A 22,510-nucleotide genomic window follows, 5' to 3' on the forward strand; every position below is an offset into this window, starting at 1 on the left:
CTAAATAAACACTATCCATTTCACTTGATATGAAGAAGATTCCTGTCCAATGAAGACACTATCCATTTCACTTGAAGAGAATGCTTTCCTCACCGAAATCTCGTAATGAGGAAAAAAGAAAAAAAAGATGACTTTGTATGGTACCATCTCACTAAATTTGAAGATGTCGAGTGTGGGAAAAGAGAGATACATGAAATGAACCTACAATAGGAAAGTATTAACTCTTCAATATTAAATATTAATATATAATTTTTGTAATAATGTTTTTATCTCTCTCCTAAAACTGATAATAAGAATTTGAGAGTAGCTTCATCTGTATCAAAATAGCTTTTGCATGTAAGCTAGTTGTGAATAAGAATGGTGGAAGTGCAGCTAAACAACCACTTTGTGGCCCGCATGCGCCGCCCAAGCCATGCGCCATTTTAACATGCCGACGTGTTTTCCAGCTTTTGATCACTGCACACCTGGTACAGTTGGACTCGTCACCTCCAAATTTATTGGATCTTGGTTTTAATATTGCCCCTCATGCGTTGGCACCACTGCGTGCTCCTGCGTTGAGTTGCCATCAATCTGGATTAATGTCTGATTCTATATTTTTCATTATGTTACAGCTTTCTCTAACTGAAGATCTTGGAGAAAATGATCACGTGAAGATCTTTGCCAACAACTTCGAAATAAATTATTACAATCCTTCCTTCATGAATGTGGATCACAACCTCATTCAACAAATCCACCAATTAGATTTCAAAACGCTTTTATAGTGGTTCCCTCCTTTACAGCTTGTTCGAGAAACAATGGCTCAAATTCAATCTATGATTCTATTGGTTTATATTTAATGCCCATTTATTTTTATTTGCTCTTTTCGAATGCCTCATAATTTCTGTAATGGAGTATTCTTTTATATGATTTTAATGCAAGATTTGATTAGGAAACAAAGAAAGAAAGAAAACGACAAAGAAGCAAGAGCTCCTTGAGAATCAATTAACTTTAGAGAAAATCTTCTCATCGGCCAGTTCACAAATTGTACACCACACACCTAATATAGCAAACTGAGTTCATTAATTAAATATAAAAACACAAAAACTAGTTCCAGGTTCTCCGTGTTTTTGTGCCTCTGCGTGTAGAAAGTTGATGAAAAAATATAGTGAAAATGAAGCCAACCCAAAACTTAGAGAGAGAGAGAGAGCTTGAGGAGAGAGAGGACTTGGTGAGAGAGAGGGGGTTCAGTGAGAGAGAAAGCTTGAGAAGAGAGAGAGGCCAATTAGAGAGAGATGGGGTTCGATGAAAGAGATTGAGGAGAGAGAGAGAGTGCTCGAGGAGATAGAGGACTTGGTGAGAGAGAGCTTGATGAAAGAGAGAGGGCTCAGTGAGAGAGAGAGAGAGAGAGAGAGAGAGAGAGAGAGAGAGAGAGCTTGAGAAGAGAGAGATGCCGATGAGAGAGAGAGATGGGGTTCGGTGAAAGGGATTGAGAGAGAGAGGGGCGTGTATGGGTCCTAACATACAGAAGAAAAAGAAAAAGGAGGGAGTGCAGTATACAAGCTGATGTATAGCAGTGCTCTTAAATTTTATTCAGCTTGGATAAATTACTCATGAAGGTTTTAATTTTATTCAAGTATATATGCCTAATTACTAACATTGTATTTCTTAGAATATAATTTATATAATTAAGCTTATTAAATCTTTAATATAAATGGTAATTAAATATGGAATTAAAGTAGAAATTTTGAATTAAACCCCTAACTCCGATTACATTCTTTCCATTATTAGCTTAAGCTTTTGAGAATGGAAAAATCTATTTGTCATCCTCACACTTCACACACCACATTTATTTTAATTTTTTTTTCATTTTTTTTATAATAAATATGTAGCGTGTGGATGATAAATAAAATAATTTAATTAGTTTAATAAGAATAAAATAAAATAAAAAAAATAAAAAATAAAAAATAATATTTTAATATATAAAGTGTGTAATGTAGGATGATGTGTAGTATTTCTCTTTGAGAATCAATTAACTTGCATGGGACTCGCAGTACTTTAGTTACCCAATGACGTATTAATTCACATAATCCAATGATCATTAATTCATGTATGGACATGAAATTAATTAATTCAAACAAGTTCATGAGGAAAAAATGATGGTGATATTGATAACAACAGATTTCGCACGTGTTAGACGTTGCACTACTGAAAATGACGCAAGTACGTGTCTAGTGTTGAAACAATGATACTGAAATAAGTAACATATATGCATACATTTTCGGTCTTTTTAAGCTATATATACTAATTAAAGAACACAAAGACAAGAAAACAATTAACAAAGAGCATGTTAATTCGAATAGTTATAAATGTTACAGGATTCACTTTGTATATTTATCTCTCGAACTGTAAGTTCTAAAATTCGGTGAAGAAATCTAGATCCAAATCAATAGAAAACTCCACAAACGTCGTGAGTAATGCTCAAAGCTCAAGATCGCAATATTTCATATGAAAGTTGTTGGAAGAAGACAAGTGCACCAGGTCGAAGACAGGAGAACACCAAATCCTCAGAATACGATCTCGAGACTTCCACGATCCCACCTTAAGCCTCACCCTTGTGTCCAGCAGAACAGTTAATTCGACCTGTCCCCGCGATTTATCGAGCCTGAGCTCTCGAGATATCGACCTCGACAGCGAAACGTTCTGAGCAGCAAGCTTCACATACAACCGAGTCACATTCCGATGAGGTTGAAAGAAAGGATCGACGGCGCTGAAAGCAATGTCATGATCATCATAACTCGCCCAAACCTCGATGGAATCATAGTAGAAGGACACTCTGCGGTTTGGATTATAGGATATTATGGAGAAACCGAAGGTGGCAGTGAGGTGCTGGTCGTGGGTTAAGTTGAAATTATGGACAGAACCACCTTCGACGGTGAAAACGAGTCGTTTAGGTCTGATTACAAGCCAGGCGATGAGCACGGATATGGCTATCAGTATCATCAGGGCGAGCAAGACTATAGCCGTGTATCGCAGCAGCCTTTGGTGAAGGTGGCCGCGGCGGTGTCTGATCTGCTGCGCTGCTGCTTGTGGGGGCTGAGATATTGTTGGATCCGCCATTATCAAAGGTTGGTTTCTTGCGCTAATTAGCTTTGTTTGATGATCAAGCTGGCCGGGGCAGCTTGGTGCTGTTCATGTGTAATAATATAGAGAATCATGCTTTCGATCGCTTTGTTTCATTGGCATCGAAGGGTCTTTCTCTTTTTCTTTTCTTGCATGAAACTCAAGACATCTTAGGGATCAAGTTCTGAGCATCGACCCTTTGCATTTATAATTGCCTTCCCGATCGACTAATTTTGTTATATATATACTACGAAAATTTTATTTATAAGTTGGCATAAACAAGACATTTAATAAATTGTTTATATGACATAATTTAATTTTTAAAAAATATTAAATTTAAATCTTATAAATTAAATCTTATAATATAATTAATGTGCATGGTATACTTTATACTAGCTTAAAAATAGAATAAATTATATATATAATTCATAGTCGAGAAGAATGGGTACTCAAATATTGGACTTTGTTTGACTTGATTTTTAAACTTTTTTTTTGTCTAGTTTGGTTATACAAACTAAACTATTTCATCTCATCTTATATCTAGGGGTGTCAAATCGTGTTAACGGGTCGTGTTCGTGTCGTGTCAAATCGTGTTAACGGGTCATATAGGTCAACCCTAACCCGACCCGTTAAGCTTATCGTGTCAAAATCTCAAACCCTAACACGACCCGTTAAAAAAACATAACGGGTCGTGTCGTGTCAACCCGTTTTGACCCATTAATAAATATTACGAAATATGTTTTTTTTTTATAAATAAACAAATAAATTAAGAAAATATTACGAAATAGGTTAATACGACACAATACAACTCATTTTAAACTATTTATATAAATGGGTTGAATAGGCTTGAAATTAACCTTTTTAACCTGATTAAATTTAGCATAATTTTATATAAATGTTAAAATTACAATATCTATAAAAATTATAAAACTAATTATAAGTCCAAAACTACAATCCAAATAATAAAAATATCAAAATTGAAATTCTAATAATTTTATTTTTAGATATAAGGGTATAATTATAATTTTAACTTTCTTAACGTGTCATAACGGGTTATAACAGGTCAAAACGGGTTAACCCGTTATCAACCCATTAAGCAATCGCGTCTTAACGGGTCAACCCGTTTTGACCCGAACCCATTAAGGCTAAACCCTAACCCGCTATTATCGTGTCATGTTCGTGTTGGGTTAACGGGTCGTGTGACATATTGCCACCCCTACTTATATCATATAATAATTATAATTTTCTTAAACTTTCACACAAAATATAATAAACAATTCAACTTTTTTCAAATCTCAAAACAAAATTTACATTAAAAAATTATATTTTAATAATATTTTATTTAACTTTTCAATTAATTTTATCTCATTTCATTAGTAGGTTTTTTTTTTTTTTTTTGGGGACCCCCTCTTGGCGGCCTCCTTGTATCTTTGACGTTATTAATGCATCTTTTGATTGGAAAAAAGTTCCAATAATATTATTCTTTTCTTCCAACATGATCGAGTGTTGTTTATAGCTAGCTAGCTAAAATAATGTACAACTTGCCTGATCTCTGTTATAAGTATAGTGTTGATCAAACTGATCTCCATGCATGCATCTTGTTTTCAGAAGTATTCATGAATTTAGCAGCGCGCAGCGGAATCATCTAATCATCTATATATATATATATGGAAAGAGATACACATAATTGCCTCCATGCAGAAAGATGGAGTTTTGAATAGAATCCGTACGTATAAAAAAATGTACAAAATTCCTTCTGATCATCATCTTATCCCGTTAATGGGTCAAAATCAAGAAGATGTGAATATTATAGAACACATGCATTCCCGTATATATATAGAAAATGTGACTACATGAATTACAAATGAAACCTTCTCTTTTGTAGATCAGAAAGATCGCTAAAGTATGCCAGTTGGGCTCGGAGCCTCGGCCTCATTTTTTAATTTACAAGTATTTTTTTTTATATTTTATTTTAATTAATTTCTTTTGAAGATATTATGATTGCATTACTGGTTTACAAAAGTCCATTGATCGTCCATATATAAATTATACATGAATGTCCTTTTCAGAGGCCATATATCTTTCAGAAATATAATTATTTTTCCTTATTGATTCTTGCTTTGCCTCCAAGCTATTCTAAAACCATGCATGCATGTTGCACCCACTAATTAAAGCTTGCAGCTTTAAGATCTGAATTTCCCTCTCAATTGGCCTGGTATCTGAAGAACATGTCGATAGATAGGTCAATTGTACATTACAAGAAAAATATTACTTATTTGTTATTAGTTAATTACAGTAAAATAACTATTTCTAACTAAAATTAATTGTAAATAATCTTTTAATTGTAATAAATTAGTTACAAAAGTCTAATTTTCTTGTAGGAGCAGTACTTATATGTGTTTTGGGGGGGGGGGGGGCGGCTTCGTGAGCTCGATCCAATTCATCTGCCATTAATTCATTTATAACTTCATTTTATAATTTTTTTTCAGTGCTAGCTAGTTCTCCCAAAACCTTCCTAATTCCTTGGTAAGAAATGACCCAAACATGAAACATCTTTAAGGATCTCAAAGCCACCAACCACGTTGTAATTTTGTAGAGAGAGAATATAATTAATTGGTTCCTACCTATATAGCCTTGATCATTGATGTTCAAGGATTTCATGCCACCAAAAATTGTCATGCCGATCGATATACACCATGATATACAAAATACATTTCACTTATTAAGCATATTATTAGAGAAAAACGTTGAATGCAATCACCTAATACAAACGGCGCACGAACGGCTGTTGATGTGGCAACGCTATTTGCTTATAACTTATATGACACGCACAATATCACTTAAAATTTGCTAAGCAAAGCTGTAAAGGCTTGACTTTTTGAAAGCATGCAGGCATAAAGTCGGAGTAAATTTTTATTTTAGACTTTTTACTAAGCAATTGATGATCTATCTCCCATCTTTGGTTTTTTCTATTAGTTGTTAATAAAAAAGTATAAACTCCAAGAATTTTAAAACTAGATTATCTTGTAAATCAAATATTCTGATATGTCAACAACGCAACGAATATATCTTCTGAAGAACTCTTGCATGGTACATGAGTAACGACTTGATCAGAATATTGTAATTCTCCTCAAATCAAGTGAAAATGTTGTACATGCATATTGCATACTGATCAAGTGAAAAATGCTGTAAGTGCGGACCCCATATGCAAACAGCTAGCAGCTCTTGCTGGGAAGCCAAGTTGAAATGAGAATACCAATGCGCCCCCTGCAAGCAATTCTCTTCCATACTTTAATTAACGAAGTTTCCATCTTTTTATTTTGAAGGTAATTTATATATGATGAGGTTTAGATAATGAGTTTAATTGATATGAGAAGAGATGAGATAATAGTTAGAAGTTAAATAAAATATTATTAGAATATATATAAATTTTTAATATTATTTTTTTTCAAAAATTTAAAAAAATTTAATTATTTATTATATTTTATTTAAAAATTTAAAAAATTATAATGATTAGATGAAATGAGTTAAATTAGATTTATCTTGTTTGTTTATGCAGTTTATATGAAATGAAATAAGATTTTTTATTAAATAAAATATTTTTTTAATATTAATTTTATTTTAATATTTAAAAAATTAAATTATTTATTATATTTTATGTCAAAATTTAATAAAAATTATATAAAATAATTTGACTTTACTTAATCGAATCAGTCCGGATCATCGAACGTGGCTTAATCCTCGAAAAGTGAAAAAGCATCTTTACTGGTCAATTAGCAAGGAGATTCTCCTTGAGCAGTTTGAACCATATTGGAAGCAAACATCATGAATCGATATTGTAGTACGTACGAGATGGTGAGGAAACAGTCACTTTATGATGTTGTTCCTCCAGATGAGCATCGACATGAGAACCTTAAAAAAGTCACAACACAGAACTAATTTTGAATTAGGTATACTGTCTAATATGCCAAGGATCTATCTCCTCCTACATGGTGACCATGGTGCCCTCACCTAAAGCTATCCGTACGGTATGTCTTTTATATATATATATATATAATATTACTCAAATGCTTCCGACTTTCTGTCAATTAAAGGCATTACGGCACTGAGGAGAATATTAATATTGGGGATCAAAACTCTGCTTACCGCACCTTCTGTATCCATCCACTATGCCTTTATGACAACATGAAAGACATTGAGTTCTTCAGCTTTGCTTAAATTAAGAATTAATGGAGACATGTATAAAACAAAAAGCATAAGCAGAAAACAGTTCTTGAAGGAGTGGAGACCATTTGCCTTAGGCCCGTGTCAAGCACTTGCGGCAACCATATCATGCAAACCCGCTCTACTCAACTCTAATAGATGCGTGAAGCGAGTCGTCGTGAGTTAGCAAAATTACAATGAAATTATGTTTAAAAAATAATTAAAAAAATGTAATTTTCTTAAAAACTTTCTTTCTTTTTGACGATGAAACGTATTCACATGACCTTATACTCATATTACTCGTTAAATACATTAGTGAAGCACAGATGCATGTAAGAGAAAAGGTAAAAAAGAATAGGGAATGGACATGACCAGAAAAGCATCCACATGTACAGACCGTCGATCATAGAATGTGGGGCTGTGGCTTGTGGTCGACGCATATACCTGGAAGATTCGGACATTTTAGAAACCCACATGAGAAGAAACACAAATCTTCCACACTCACTCTCTTCACGCTTTCCTTTATAAAAGGCTGCTGCCACCCAGCTCTTTAATTCATGACCTGCACATCAAGCAACTTCATCTTCCTTCTTACACGATGATCATAATGAGTTTCTTTAGGCTTGCGAGTTACTTTTCTTAGCATTGGTGCCACCTCCACTATGTTATAGACCAACCAACAAAAGGTGTCCGGCCGATGGCTGCTTATTGGCCGGGTATGGGTCTAGATCAATGGGTGGAGGTGGCGGCTGAGAGAATTAAAAGTTGCATATTTCGTTGGGAGAAACGGGGTTTTGTTGGAATCCATCAGCCTCTCGATCTCAGGTATAGCCGCCCGGCCGGTTTCTCCGAGATCATCATCACTCCCCCAATGGGCAATTCCATCCTTTGGCATTTTTACACTTGCTCAAGTGTAAAAGAAATCTTCTTTTCTCGTTCCCTTAACAATCAATGGAATAATTAGTCTGTTAGCTTCTTCTTCTTCCCTTTTTTTTTAGTGGTTTTGTTTTTTCTTCTCGTAGATACGTACTTAGCAGAAGTACTCGAAATACATGATCTGGTGTGGAATCGAAGCTTCAAAATAATTAAGCATATATCTTGTATTGTATTGCTTGCTAGTAGTACTTCGCTGCAATATTTGATGGTTTGTGGTCATAGTTTTCGCAATGTTTTGATCATTTGCATAGCTGAACAAAGTGATCTATCTCAATATGGTACCAAAAACCCAAGTTTTCTGAGATATTGTTTTTTTTTTTAATGCAGAATTTTAGATGAAATTGGGGCATCATTTTGTAATCATAAAATTCGGAAGGAACCTTGTTCCTGTTTGTCTGTGCGCGCATGGTCTGCAACATATTTCTGGATTAATTACTCTTCGGTTAATCAGAAACATTTTGTTCTGATCATACACAAATTAATTAGCATCCGTTGCAATGTTGAGAGAGAGAGCCACAACAGTAGTCCCCAAGTAGGTAAGCTGGTAGCCAGCCATAATGATAATGAAGATGTACAGAAGTAGCAGCACTTTTACGTTTCCATCATAAGCCTTCGATTATGCGTTCGTTCAGTACTGATCACAACTTATTAGAGCCATCCAACTAAATTGATTAGCTTTTCTCACGTACGGAACATCATGTATATGAGTGGTATATACTACTGTATCCTTTCTTTTTCTTTCTATCCAAACAAGAATTATATTGATCAATGACGTATTAGAGCATTGGCAATGGGCTAGTTATTGCCAAGTCTAAAATAGAATTATAATATAATCTTTTAGCTATAATATGAACTCCTAGCTAAATTAGTCTATATAAGATTAACTATTTTAAATTTCAAATAATAATAAAATATTATATATTTTAATAATATTTGATCATTTTTTTAATATTTTACTAATCCACTTCATAAATTAATTAATAACTTAATTAAAAAATAAAATTATTATTTTTCAACTATTTTTTCCCTCAATCTAATTATTCAATAAATATATTTTGCAACTATTCACCCAACAATCATATATTTATGATCTACCTCATTTAATGTGAATTAATGTAAGTATAATTTTTTGAACTGTATCATGTAAGTATAAGTGCAGAAATATTAAAATATTCATTTGACCTCAAAATAGTCACTCTTCAAACATGGAGAGGTTCTAACATTTACTATAGCTAATATGTCAAACTTTCACACTATAGCTAGGCCAATGCAGTAGGTTTTTCTCACATTTCCATTTAATTTGGACTTGCATTGGTCAATGGCGAGGCCATTGCCAGTACTTTTAGTCTTGGATCTTGTTTGGATAATTAAAGTGTTTCATCTTATCTCATCTGATCATTATAATTTTTTTAAATTCTTACAAAAAATATAGTAAACATTTCAACGTTTTCAAATTCTAAAATAATAATAATATTAAAAAATAATATTCTAACAATATGTTATATAACTTTCATCTCATCTCATCTCACTATCCAAACAATACCTTAGAGTCTAGAAATTTCATATATTTCCTTTAAAAAAATAAGATATATTCTTAAAAAAATAAAATTTTTATATAAGTTTCAGATTTATTTATTTATTTTAAATAAAATATATAAAATTTGTACATCTTAAAATTGTAAATATCATTCTTGAATATTATTTGATGGTTCAGTAGAAGCAATTCAATGACTAATTAGTAGAAGGAAAAAGTAATATGCATGTTTCTGGATCATGTCATCCATTATACAGACAAGCTATGAATTAATTAGTTCTTCTCAATAACTCATTTTTCTGCTTTCTTTTGTATTTGTTTTAAGCTTTCCATAAATACACCACGAAGATCTCCGGCCATTATTTGTGAAGACCTGAATTAGCTATGTTTGGGTAGTGAGATCATTACAAAGAATATAGCTTTTTGCATCGATTTTTTATACATGGCAAAAGAATTGGATGCAAATAAAGAGTAATTGCTTCCAAATTATGGTTGGATGCACATTAACAGCGTGAGCTTCATAAAACCGCGTAAATGTTTTCGCTTGATCACTGCTCAACAGTGCGCTCGAGCTAACTAAGCAAAAGTTGAACGCAAGATCACCACTCGATAGGGCGCTCGAGCTAACCCAGACAGAGTGGAACGCTCGACCCTCGCTCGACAGGGAGCTCGAGCGAATCCAGACAGAGTAGAACGCTCGACACGCGCTCGATAGGGCGCTTGAGCTAACTCAAATAGAGTTGAACGCTCGATATGGAGCTTGAGCTAACTCAGTAGATTGGAACGCTCGACTTACGCTCGACACTGAGGATGATGAGGATGGTGGCAGTCCTACAGATGGTAATGATTGAGATCCTTTGCCAGTTGTGACAAAAAGGGAGAGTAGTACAGTACTAATTAAGTCATGAGAGCTTAGTACTAACTTAGGGGAGTGTTTTTGTGTGTAACACATTTTTTTGTACGGGAATAGCAGCGTTTGGTTTTATCTTTTGGGTTTCAGTATTTCATGTTAGCTGCTATTGTATGATTGATTGTCATTGGTGGTTTCTTTTTAATTGCTTAATGAAATATTTCTGGACATGAGTGTGATCTTGTCATGTATATTCATGAATTGTGGTTTGTGATTTGCCATTGATATTTTAAACATCAAAGACATTCGCTCAACTCTCTCTCAATAGGGAGCTCGAGCGAACTCAGACAGAGTTAAACGCTAGACTCATGCTCGACCCTCACTCGAGCTCACTCAGACAGAGTTACACGCTCAACTCCCGCTCGACATGGAGCTCGAGCAAACTTAGGCAGAGTTGGACGCTCGAACCTCACTCGACACTGAGCTCGAGCGAACTCAGGCAGAGTGGAACGCTCGACATTCGCTCGACCATGAGCTCGAGCGAACTCAGGCAGAATGTGCCGCTCGACACTCGCTCGACACTTCGCTCGAGCCAATGTTCCATATCACTTGGAATTTAGTGTTTTGAAGTGCCTCCTTTGATTGGATCTATAAATAGAACATCTTAGGTCTAGTACGATTGAAATCAACTTGAACGTCCCAGAGAATATTGGTTGAATCCATTATTAACCGTTAGGGACCATATGTACCCATATGAATGTTAACAAAAGGAAGCATACCACATTTGGGTGCCCTAAGCTGCTAGTCAAAATTAGTTTTGGGAAATCTCTAGCCAAACCCAAATTATAATATCTATTTGACTCTATCTAACTAGTTGGCATTGCAACTAAACTGAAAATGTCTTATAATCCTTTATAGATGGATAAAAGTTGGATGAGTTTGACTGATCGAGTTCAATCACCTGCATATGTCAAAGGGGTCAACTAATTTCTCACCACAGCACGAAGCCATGCTATGGGGCGTGATCGTATTCGGTGTCCATGTCGTATATGTTGTAATAATCTCTTCAGGCTTATACCTGAAGTGGAGAGTCACTTGTTCATCAATAGGATTAATCCAACTTACACCCAATGGATATATCATGGGGAGGAGGAAACACGACGTTGCAATGAATAGGATAACCAATTGGAGCATAGTGATGACGACAACTACATTGATGACATGGACCATATGCTAGATGACGTATGGGCGGGTGCACTATTTGATGAGGAGCAAGATGGGACTCCATACACAACTAACCCATCCATACCTGAAGATATATCACTGTCATCTTTTTCCCAATTATTGGATGATGCCTGACAACCACTTTTTCCCGGATGTACTAAATTTTCAAAACTCTCATTTGTTGTGAAGTTGCTACACATTAAAACCATTGGTCATTGGTCAATTGAGTCATTCAACATGCTGCTTACGTTGTTAAGGTCTGCCTTTCCTGATGCATTATTGCCACAGTCATATGAGGAGTCAAGGTTACTAGAGCGAGGCTTGGGCTTCAAGTACCAAAAGATACATGCATGCCCCAACGATTGCATATTATTTTGGAAGGACAATGCTGAGAAGAATGAGTGCCCTAGGTGTGGGGCTTCGAGGTGGATTTCAAGTACACATGGGATACGAGTCATCTCTCGAAAGGTTTTGTGTCATTTCCCGTTGACGCCAAGATTGCAGCGGCTATATGTGTCTACATAGATAGCAAGTGACATGAGATGGCATAAAGAAAAACGAGTGGCTGATGAATCTACCTTGAGGCACCCAACCGACTCTGAGTCCTGGAAGAAGTTAGATACATACCATAGTTAGTTTGCAGAGGATGCTCGTAATGTTAGGCTAGGATTGACAAGTGATGGCTTCAATCCGTTCAACAATATGGTGAAACCTTATAGCATCTTGCCAGTGATCCTCGTACCGTATAACTTGTCTCCATGGTTATGCATGAAAAATCAATTCTTTATGACATCCCTCATTATTCCTGGGCCGAAATCATCGGGGAATGACATTGACGTTTATTTGCAGTCTTTGCTCGATGAGTTAGTTAAACTATGGGAACATGGGGTACCTATATATGATGCATCCACATCAGAGACATTTGTGTTGCATGCTGCTTTATTGTGGACAATCAATGACTTTCCAGCATATGAAAATCTATTTGGTTGGTCAACTAAAGGAAAACTAGCATGTCTATCATGCAATGCGGGTACAAAGGCAATTTGGTTGAAATATGGCCGAAAGCATAGTTATATGGGACATCGTCGTTTCTTACCGCCTGACCATATTTGGAGATCGAGGAAACATTTGTTCAATGGTTAAGAAGATCACAAAGTGGGTCCAGCATCTTTAGTTGGCTCAGATATCCTTAGTTAGCTAGAACTGCTTGGGAATGTGCAATATGGTAAAACTCATAGGAAGAGAAAACGCACTGTTGATGAGTTGAACTAGACAAAGAGTAGCATATTCTTCAATTTGCCTTATTGGGCAACACTAATGTTACGTCACAATCTAGATGTTATGCATATTGAGAAGAACATCTCCGATAACATTCTCAGAACCTTAATGAACATTTCCGAAAAAACAAAAGATAATGTCAACGCACGGCGTGACCTAGAGATTTTGGGTATCAGAAAAGAATTACATCTTAAGCGTAATGGTGATCGGTTGACAATGCCAAATGTTTTGTACACATTACACAGAGATGAAAGGCATAAATTTTGTGAGTGGCTGTCGGAGGTCAAATTCCCAGATGGATTTGCTGCCAATATTAATTGTCGTGTTTCTATACGTGATTGCAAAATATCTGGGTTGAAAAGTCATGACAATCATGTGTTCTTACAACGACTACTTCCTATCGCAGTCGACGAGTTCTTAAGAAAGGATATTGCCTTGGCATTGATAGAACTGAGCAGTTTCTTCAAAGAGTTGGTTGCTAGGACACTGGATAAAAACCGTTTATTGCAATTGAAAAATGATATTGCCATCATACTTTGCAAATTGGAGATGATATTCCCGCCTTCACTTTTCGATGTGATAGTCCACCTCGATGTTCATTTACCCCGTGAGGCCATAATGGCGGGCTCTGGAGGATGTTCAGACGAAGTTCAATCGAGCAGACTGTAATATTGATGGTGGAGAAGAGGTGACTATAGATGGATTTTCAATTTTCAACCAAAAAGTTCGTCCCTTGGGTGTAGCCTTTAATGTGGCTTTAGATCCTAAACTGCTTAGCTCAGCAAGCTGGTACATTCTTCACAACTGCACAGAGGTTGGGTCCTACCTACAGTATGTACCCATAATTATCCCAAAGAAGCTGCTTAGTTTTTTTATGTGTCCCACGCATCGGGGACTATAAGTTCTCCACACTGATGGGTTAATTTTATGCAAAGAGCACTACGAAATATGTCAGCAATTGAACCCAAATTTAGCTGATCGCACGCATCAACGCGACTTTGAAACACGGTTCAAGCAGTGTGTAAGTTCTTACCATTTGTCTAATAAATTTATGACATCCCTCATTAATATAAACATTATGATGAAACTATAATAACTGACTTGGGAGGTAAAAAATTGCGATAGGTTAAATACCAACGTACACTCAACCCACTTGTTGTGTCCGAAGATCTATATGCGTTAGCATGTGGACCTGAAATGTGGGTTGCATCATACTCTAGTTGTATTGTGAATGGAAAAAGGTTCCATACGAAGCAACGTGAAGTACGACGGTGTGCTCAGAATTCAGATGTCTTGGTAACTGGTGACAATCAGACTAATAATTTAGACGTCTATGGTATTATTGATGACGTGGTGGAGTTACGCTATATGGGATGACGTCGTGTGTACTTATTCAGATGTTCATGGTTTGAAGTTGGTGATCAAAGACGAGGGGTTCGAGTGGATGATCATATGACTAGTGTCAACTTGGACAAGACTTGGTATAAGGATGAGCCATTTGTGTTGGCATGTCAGGCTTCCCAATGTTTCTACATTAAAGATCTAAGGGCTAAAAGTAACTGGTATGTAATGCAGGAGTTCACCAATAGGAATGTGTATGATATACCACCAAGGCCAACAATATCAGAAGATAATGTGGCCGAGCCAAGTGATGATGGGGCCTATCAAGACAACGAGTCATCATTTAATTACACACCAGCCCAATGTCTTGATGATGGGGAATATTCAGATGAGGAAGAATTTTCCTCATCAAAAGAGCATAGCTCAGAGTAGACTTTAAAAGGCTAGTGAATTGTCGTACGGTAGGTAAACTAATGTTTATGTTATTTTACAAGGCACATAGCAATTAGTTTTGAGGAAATAATTTCATTGTCATTAAATACATTGTAACATGTTGAATTTAATTGCACAAGTTCAATTATGTTGAACCCCTAATATACCATCTTCCTTATTCTTATATATGTTGATCTCAAATAGGCTGGTTTTGTTATGCTACAAGCTTGTGCATGCAAGAATAAATTCCTTTAGCATGTGTAAAGGATAAAATTGGGCACAGAATTCAGTTTGTGTTGGAATGATGTTATAGAGAACTCTAGTACTCAATTATATTATATAATTGAACTGGGAATTATATTAGTTGTACCACTGGGAGTTATTAAACTAATGTATAATTGCAGAATTTTAATCATTCATCTACATTTGTGGCAGTTCAAAATAAATTTAATCAATCCAAATATGGCCATATTTATGTATTATAAACTATTTTATATTCTTAGCAATTAGAGACAAGATTGTTGACAAAAAATAGTTTTTATTGCCACTTGAGCATTGAGGAGTTAAGGGTACGTGAGCCATTAACTAGGTTTGAAAGTTGGTTCCAATAATTGTCAATGTTGTAAATTATATTCTTATAAAAACAATTTCAGTGGCAGTGGCAAGTGTTGGCAAGCTGAAGTAATAACAGATGAGCCACTAATATGGACCAAGTGTCTATACTTCAATTGACTTAATTTGGACTGATGTGTTTAAAGGGCTGTTCGAGTAAGTGTATCTTAATTGTAATTCATTAGTTTGAGTGGAAGTGGCTGTGAATGTGTTAAAAGTTGAAGTACCACTAATATTGACCAAGTCATGTCCATAGTTTTGACTTAATTTGTCTGATGTGTTTACTTGGCTGTGATTAATCTCAATCTTATAAAAATAATTAGTTTTTATAGTGATTGGCTGTTAAAAATTGAAGTAATATTTTTAAGCCACTAATATTGACTAAGTGGCATAGGTTTGACTTAATTTGGGAAAGCTGAAGAAATATCTTTAAGCCACTAATATTGACTTTCAAGTCAAAGCATAGGTTAATAATAATTTAGGCTGATGTGATTTAAAGGGTTGATAGCAAGTGTATCTCGATCGTATTTCAACAATTTGAGTGGCAATGGCTGTGAATGTGTTAATCTGATAAAAACAAAAACCATGATAGTGGCTGGCTGTTAAAAACTAGTGCACTATTGTTAAGGGGCTAATATTGACTACGTTGACGTTGGTTGAACAAAATTTGGGTTTTAATTGGCTGTGTGGGTGTAGCAGCAGTTTGTGTTGGTATTTAATTGGCAGTTCGGTGTAGCTCTCAAGTGGGGGGAAAAGTATCCAATGTAGGGAAAACCAAAGTACAAAGGCTTTGAGGAGCAGGAGATGTACAAGCTGATATTTTTTATAAGAGGCAAAACTGTAAAGTCATATCACTCCTCAATACAAAAGCTAACATGCAAGAGTATCTCATGGGATTTACATAAGTGTATTCTCAGGACTTTCACCTGGGTAAGTTTCTGTGTATACTTGTCACTTCCTCTTCCCTCGCACCCACATATATTATTATATATGTTTCTTAATTAATTTTGAAATTAATGTTTCATATGTTAGATGGATTCCTCATCAACTCCAATTGATCTTGATAATGATGAACAAACCGTAAATTTGGGAGAGACCCAAACACCAAAACCTTCAAGTGCCCTTAGTAGTACTTGTCCACTTCCTAGGAAACGGAAGGGGAAGGACCCGTCAGTTGTTTGGGATCATTATACAAAAGTTGAAGGTTGTCCCGTAGATGATCCGAAGGCTAAGTGTAACTATTGTGGCAAGATTTATGCTTGCCACTCAAAGAGAAATGGGACTTCAACTATGCAAAACCACTTATCTGCATGTCCAAGAAATCCTCATAAACGCGGGCCTCTAGATAGATATCAACAAACATTGGCGGGTGAGGAAGTTGGAGAGAGTGATAGTAGCGTGGTAAAAAATCTTGTAACCCACAAATATAGTGAAGATGCAGTGAGGTTGGCCATTGCGGAAATGGTAATTAGTGATGAATTGCCATTTAGAATTGTTGAAGGACAAAGATTTAAGAAGTTGGTTTGGTTACTTGAACCAAAATTTAAAGTGCCATGTCGTGTTACAGTTGCAAGAGACTGTATGAAATTGTTTACATCTGAAAATGCCAAGTTTAGAAAGTTGTTTAAAGATAGGGAGATGAGAGTTTCATTGACTACTGATACATGGTCATCGATACAAAATTTGAATTATATGTGTCTAACTGCCCATTTCATTGATAATGATTGGAAGTTGAAGAAAAAAATCATTAATTTTTGTTTGATCCCTAATCATCGAGAGGATACAATTGGAAAATATATTGAATCGTGTCTCCTTGATTGGGGCATTGATAAGATATTTACTGTGACTGTTGATAATGCTAGCTCAAATGATACTGCAATTTCTTACTTGAAGCATTTTTTGACGGGGAATGTGTTGGGTGGGAAGTACATGCACTTGAGATGTTGTGCTCATATTTTAAATCTTGTCGTGAATGAGGGTTTGAAGGTGTGTAATGACGCCATCACAATGGTTAGAAATGCAGTTAGATATGTGCGCTCCTCCCCTGCTAGATTAGACAAGTTTAAGAAGTATGCAGAAAAAGAAAAAATTGATTGTAAAAAATTGTTGTGTCTTGATGTGCAAACCCGATGGAATTCAACTTACATGATGTTGGATGCAGCTGAGAAATTTGAAAAGGCTTTTAGGCGGATGGAGAGTGAGGATTACAATTTTCTATCTTACTTTAATGAGGAACACATAGGGCCTCCTAGAGCTGATGAGTGGGAGACAGTGCGGGTTTTTGTGAAATTTTTGAAGATGTTCTATGATGCCACTTGTCACTTTTCTGGGTCCCTTCATGTCACGGCAAATACAAGTTTTGTGGAGATTTGCATACTCCAAAAAGAATTGGTTAGGCTGAGTCAGAGTTCTAATAGTTGTTTGATGAACATGGTCATAAGCATGAGAACGAAATATGATAAATATTGGGGTTCATTAGATAAGCTGAACTTGTTGTTGTTGGTTGCCATTGTGCTTGATTCTCGAAATAAGTTAGGCCTTCTAACCCGCAACTTGAGAAAAATTTATGATGAGACTCGAGGATTACATTTGGTGTCTAGTGTGAGGCAGTTACTATTCGACTTATACGATGAGTATAATGCTACATTTTGTTCTAATTCGAGTAGTCGAGAACATGTGCCCGCTTCGACATCTATACCCTCAGTAGAAAGTGAAGAAGAGTCACAATTGTATATAGATTGGTATGAGCCAGATAACGAGATTGAATCAGTTGCTGCTAAAACAGAGGTGGATCGATATTTATCAGATGGTTGTGAGGCACTCAGTTCATCTTTTGATTTGTTGATCTGGTGGAGACAGAATGAGGTTAATTATCCTATACTTACAAGGATTGCACGAGATTTGTTAGCCATGCATGTTTCCACTGTTGCTTCAGAATCAGCATTTAGTACAGGAGGGCGTGTACTTGATCAGTTTCGGAGTTCATTGGCTCCGAAAACAGTTGAGGCACTTATTTGTACTCAGAATTGATTACGACATCCGTCGGCGCCAATTGATCTTCGAGAGACCATGGATAATGTGGAGAGTTTTGTAGTAGAATCTAGTAATGTATTCATTCAATATTAATTTATTTTTATAAGTTAATTTCATTTATTTATTGATTATCCAAATTTATTAATATTTGATGTTTAATCTTAATTTTTTTTTCATATTTATATAGAAATGAGAGCACAATCAGGCGTCACAACTATTGAAGATTGAAGACTTTTCGAATATGGAATGAAGAATTAAAGATCCAAGATTTTAATGTTTAATTTGTGTTAGTTGCTTGTTTATTACTTAAAACAATTTGTGTTGGTTTGTATTTGTATTTGTATTAAACATCTACTCATTTAGTGATACTTTTATTGATTACTTAGTAGTTAGTTATTAACTAACTTATTAGATTTTAAAGTATTATTTAGTAATTACTACTTACTAGTTACTATTATTAGTTTCTAAAACAATATTATTTTTTTTGTTTAAAACTAGTAATGAATTTTAAAAATACAAGAAGAAAAATTTAAAATATTGTGAATATTGACTAATAAATTCACTAGATTGAGTAGAAAAAGTCCAAAAACTTTGAAATGAGCAAAAAAAGCCTTCTGAAAAGGGGTCCAAAAGAGGCCCAAAACATTGGCCCAAACCGGTGAATCGACCGTGAACCGACTGAAATCGGTTCCGGCCGGTTCCAGCCCCTTGAACGGTCGGTTCTCGGTCGGCAAAATTAAGGGGAAATGGTGGTCGGTCGACGGTCAGTTCGGCGCAGTAGTAGTCAGTACCGAACCAAGGATGTCGGTTTTCGGGCCTAGATGCAAATGTCCATTCGCATGCAAAAAATATTTTTGCATTGAGTTATTATGGATGCGAATGGACAAACATATGAACTCACCTTTACTGATTGCATCCAACTATCCTATTTTGCATCGATTTATTATGGATGCAAATATCCATTCGCATCCAAACACATAGGTGGTTGGGATGAGTAATTCCAACCAAATTTGGGTTTTTTTCAACGTATCAAAATCGATGCAAAAGGTAAGGTATTAGCAACCATTTCATTAAACGGATACTAAAACTTAAAAATAACTAAATAATAGCATCCAACTGGCAACGATTAAAAATTGATACGAAAAGATATTTGCATCGATTTTTCCTAATTTTTGCAACCAAAACTTGCGATGCAAATGACCATAATTCTTGTAGTGGATCACTCAACCGCTATTTACTATTATTCAATATTTTATCATTATCTTTTTACTATTTTTCATTATTATTCACTACTATTTAATATTTTATTAATATTTTTTTATTACTATTCACAAATTATCTAAGATTATCTCAATACCCAAACTTATCTTAACCTCCATCGCATGAAACAGTAAACCAAGCCCTTCCCCGCCCAGCAAACAAAAAACTTAGTCAAATTCTTGTTGGAATGGGATAGAAAATATAATAGAATAAAAATTAAAAGGGAGAAGAGAGAAATAAATCAGAGAAATGAGAGAAAAAAGACTTCAAGAGCTACATTTTTAATATTCTCAATTGTGATTAGTCCATGTTTATAAAAAAATTAAATAGAAATAAGATAAAATAAATATTTTTTTATCACGATACACATTTTAATTTGATAATTATGAAAACTAAATATAATAATTTGATAATAATTAAATCAAATCGAGATAATAATCTAATCAAATTCTTAATTTGATATTATCTTAAATCCGTTGAGTGATGGCCGAATACACATATTTTGTTTCAAAATGCATATCCCACATTCAATGGCGTAATTCACATAGCCATAGTCTTGTTAAAGTCCCAAGTTTGGCTCTAGTTACCTTTTGGTTAAACAGATAAAATAAAATAAAATAAAATATAAAAGTTAAATAAAATATTATTTTAATATAATTTATTAATGTAATTTTTATTTTAAGATTTAAAATTTTTAAATTAATTTTTATATTTTATTTTAGAGTTTAAAAAATTATAATAATTAGATAAAAAAATATGAGATGATTTATGAAAAAAATCAGGCCAAAGGCAAAATATACGTACCTACATCTATCTTTCCTTAATTATTGGCTGATAAGATCAGGGGCGTCAAAGACTCATCGAAGGCATTCATTGGGGACAGATTCTCATATAGATCCCAATATATATCGTTAATTTCGAAACTTTCTTCATCGATGAGTACGTACTTAAGAAACGTATGTACGTATGCATGATGTCTTAATTTCTTTCTCAAATAATGTCTGATTTCTACGCTAGTTTATTAAGAAGGTGAGAAAAAGATGATGTTGATTGGAGTAGATTCTCTTTAATTAATTAATTTATTTTCTATTGCCTTGTTATTCTTCAATTTCAAGCTGGAAATTATAATCCCAAAAATGAAATACTGCATCAGGTCAAGCAGCTAATTGATCAAATGATACAAAAGGTTTTCCATAATTGGTGTTGAAAAATGATAGACAATTAATATATATTAGAGAAATGATAATTGCAGTCGTAGAGTATGTAAATGTCTCATTATTTCTCTAAAAAAATAATTAAATACGGAATTTACATAAAAATATTTTAATTTTTTAATAGTAAATTTCACATTTTTTCAAAACGATTGCGCAGTACTTACAAAGTCTATGACTGTATATAGCATTACTTTATATATTAATATGACATAATCAATTTTTCGCGATACTAAAATATAAATAATAAAATAACAATTTATTGATGCGCATCAAAATTATTTTTTAGAATGGTGCTACACCTATGTATAATTTTATGTATAAACTACAATATTATTATACCTTATTGAGCAACAATCTCATTTTATTAGTATTTTTTTTAATTTGAGTTGTAAATTAAATTTTAAAATTTTTTAACTGACAAGTCAATATGTATATTCATATAAATAAAATTATAAATATCAGTAGCATTTTATTACTTCTTTTATTATATCGATAATGCTGAATATATAAATTATATACGTAATAGTTACGCAAAAGTCGTCGCTATCACCAGGCTTCAATGGCCAATGCTTATGTTGTCTGATGGCGAATTAGGTCAGCTAAAATCTGAAACAATCTGGAATGACAATTGATAGCCAATAGGGGTAGGATAGATAGCCAATTGAGTTATAAGAAAATGATAAAAGAGGAGTTGGTCATCTACCTTTCTCTCCTCCACATTGCTCATCGTGTCCTTATCAGTCCCTTGCCATAAAATGGGAATGTTACAGCACACATACTTATATATATATATATATACACACAAACATAATATTATATATAAATTTTAAATAGATAAATTTTGTATAAGCTCTTTATAAAATAATAGGTCATACTAAAAAAAATAATTTTATTTTTCATTTTTCTAAAGTGAGATCCATACAAACAACATATGACCTAGTTTGGATTGAGAGATAAAATTAGATGGTTTTAAATTAAAGATAAAAGTGAAATAAAAATATTGTTATTATTGTTTTGAGATTTAATAAAGTTGAATTAAGATTTGAAACAGTTGAATTGTTTATTATATTTTATGTGTGAAAATTTAGAAAAGTTATAATGATAAAATAAGATAAAATAAGATGAATTGAGATGATATGAGATCACCTCTTAATCCAAATCAGGCTAAAGTAATGCTAGATAAACTTTTGTATACTTTTTATGCATTCTATTAATGTAATTAGCTGCATCAATTTTTTTTAATATGCAGTCAATCATATAAGTAAAGTGCACAAAAAAGTATATAAAAATAATTGTAAATTAAATTTTTGTATATCATATCCCGTTTAACAAGGATATACCATTAGTGCTAAAACATGGACATGTACGGCTACCCATTCGTTGGGAAGGGAAGGGAATGGAAGGGAAGGGAAGGGGGGTTTGGTGGCGGAACAAAAAAATCGTATTTGCTGAATAGATTGTACTGCTTCTGGGTGTGGAGTTTGGGTATCACAG

General features: G+C 34.3%; 1 protein-coding gene across 1 annotated transcript; it reads right to left on the reverse strand.

Annotated features, from left to right (window-relative positions):
• Positions 1-2,311: 2,311 nt before the first annotated feature.
• On the reverse strand, positions 2,312-3,281 carry LOC122292724 (uncharacterized protein At1g08160-like). Its single transcript, XM_043101206.1, has one exon. The coding sequence runs from the start codon at positions 3,094-3,096 to the stop codon at positions 2,458-2,460; it is 639 nt and encodes a 212-aa protein (XP_042957140.1). The 5' UTR covers positions 3,097-3,281; the 3' UTR covers positions 2,312-2,457.
• Positions 3,282-22,510: the final 19,229 nt, after the last annotated feature.

This window comes from Carya illinoinensis, chromosome 13 (assembly GCF_018687715.1).
Source record: "Carya illinoinensis cultivar Pawnee chromosome 13, C.illinoinensisPawnee_v1, whole genome shotgun sequence".
Taxonomy (NCBI): domain Eukaryota; kingdom Viridiplantae; phylum Streptophyta; class Magnoliopsida; order Fagales; family Juglandaceae; genus Carya; species Carya illinoinensis.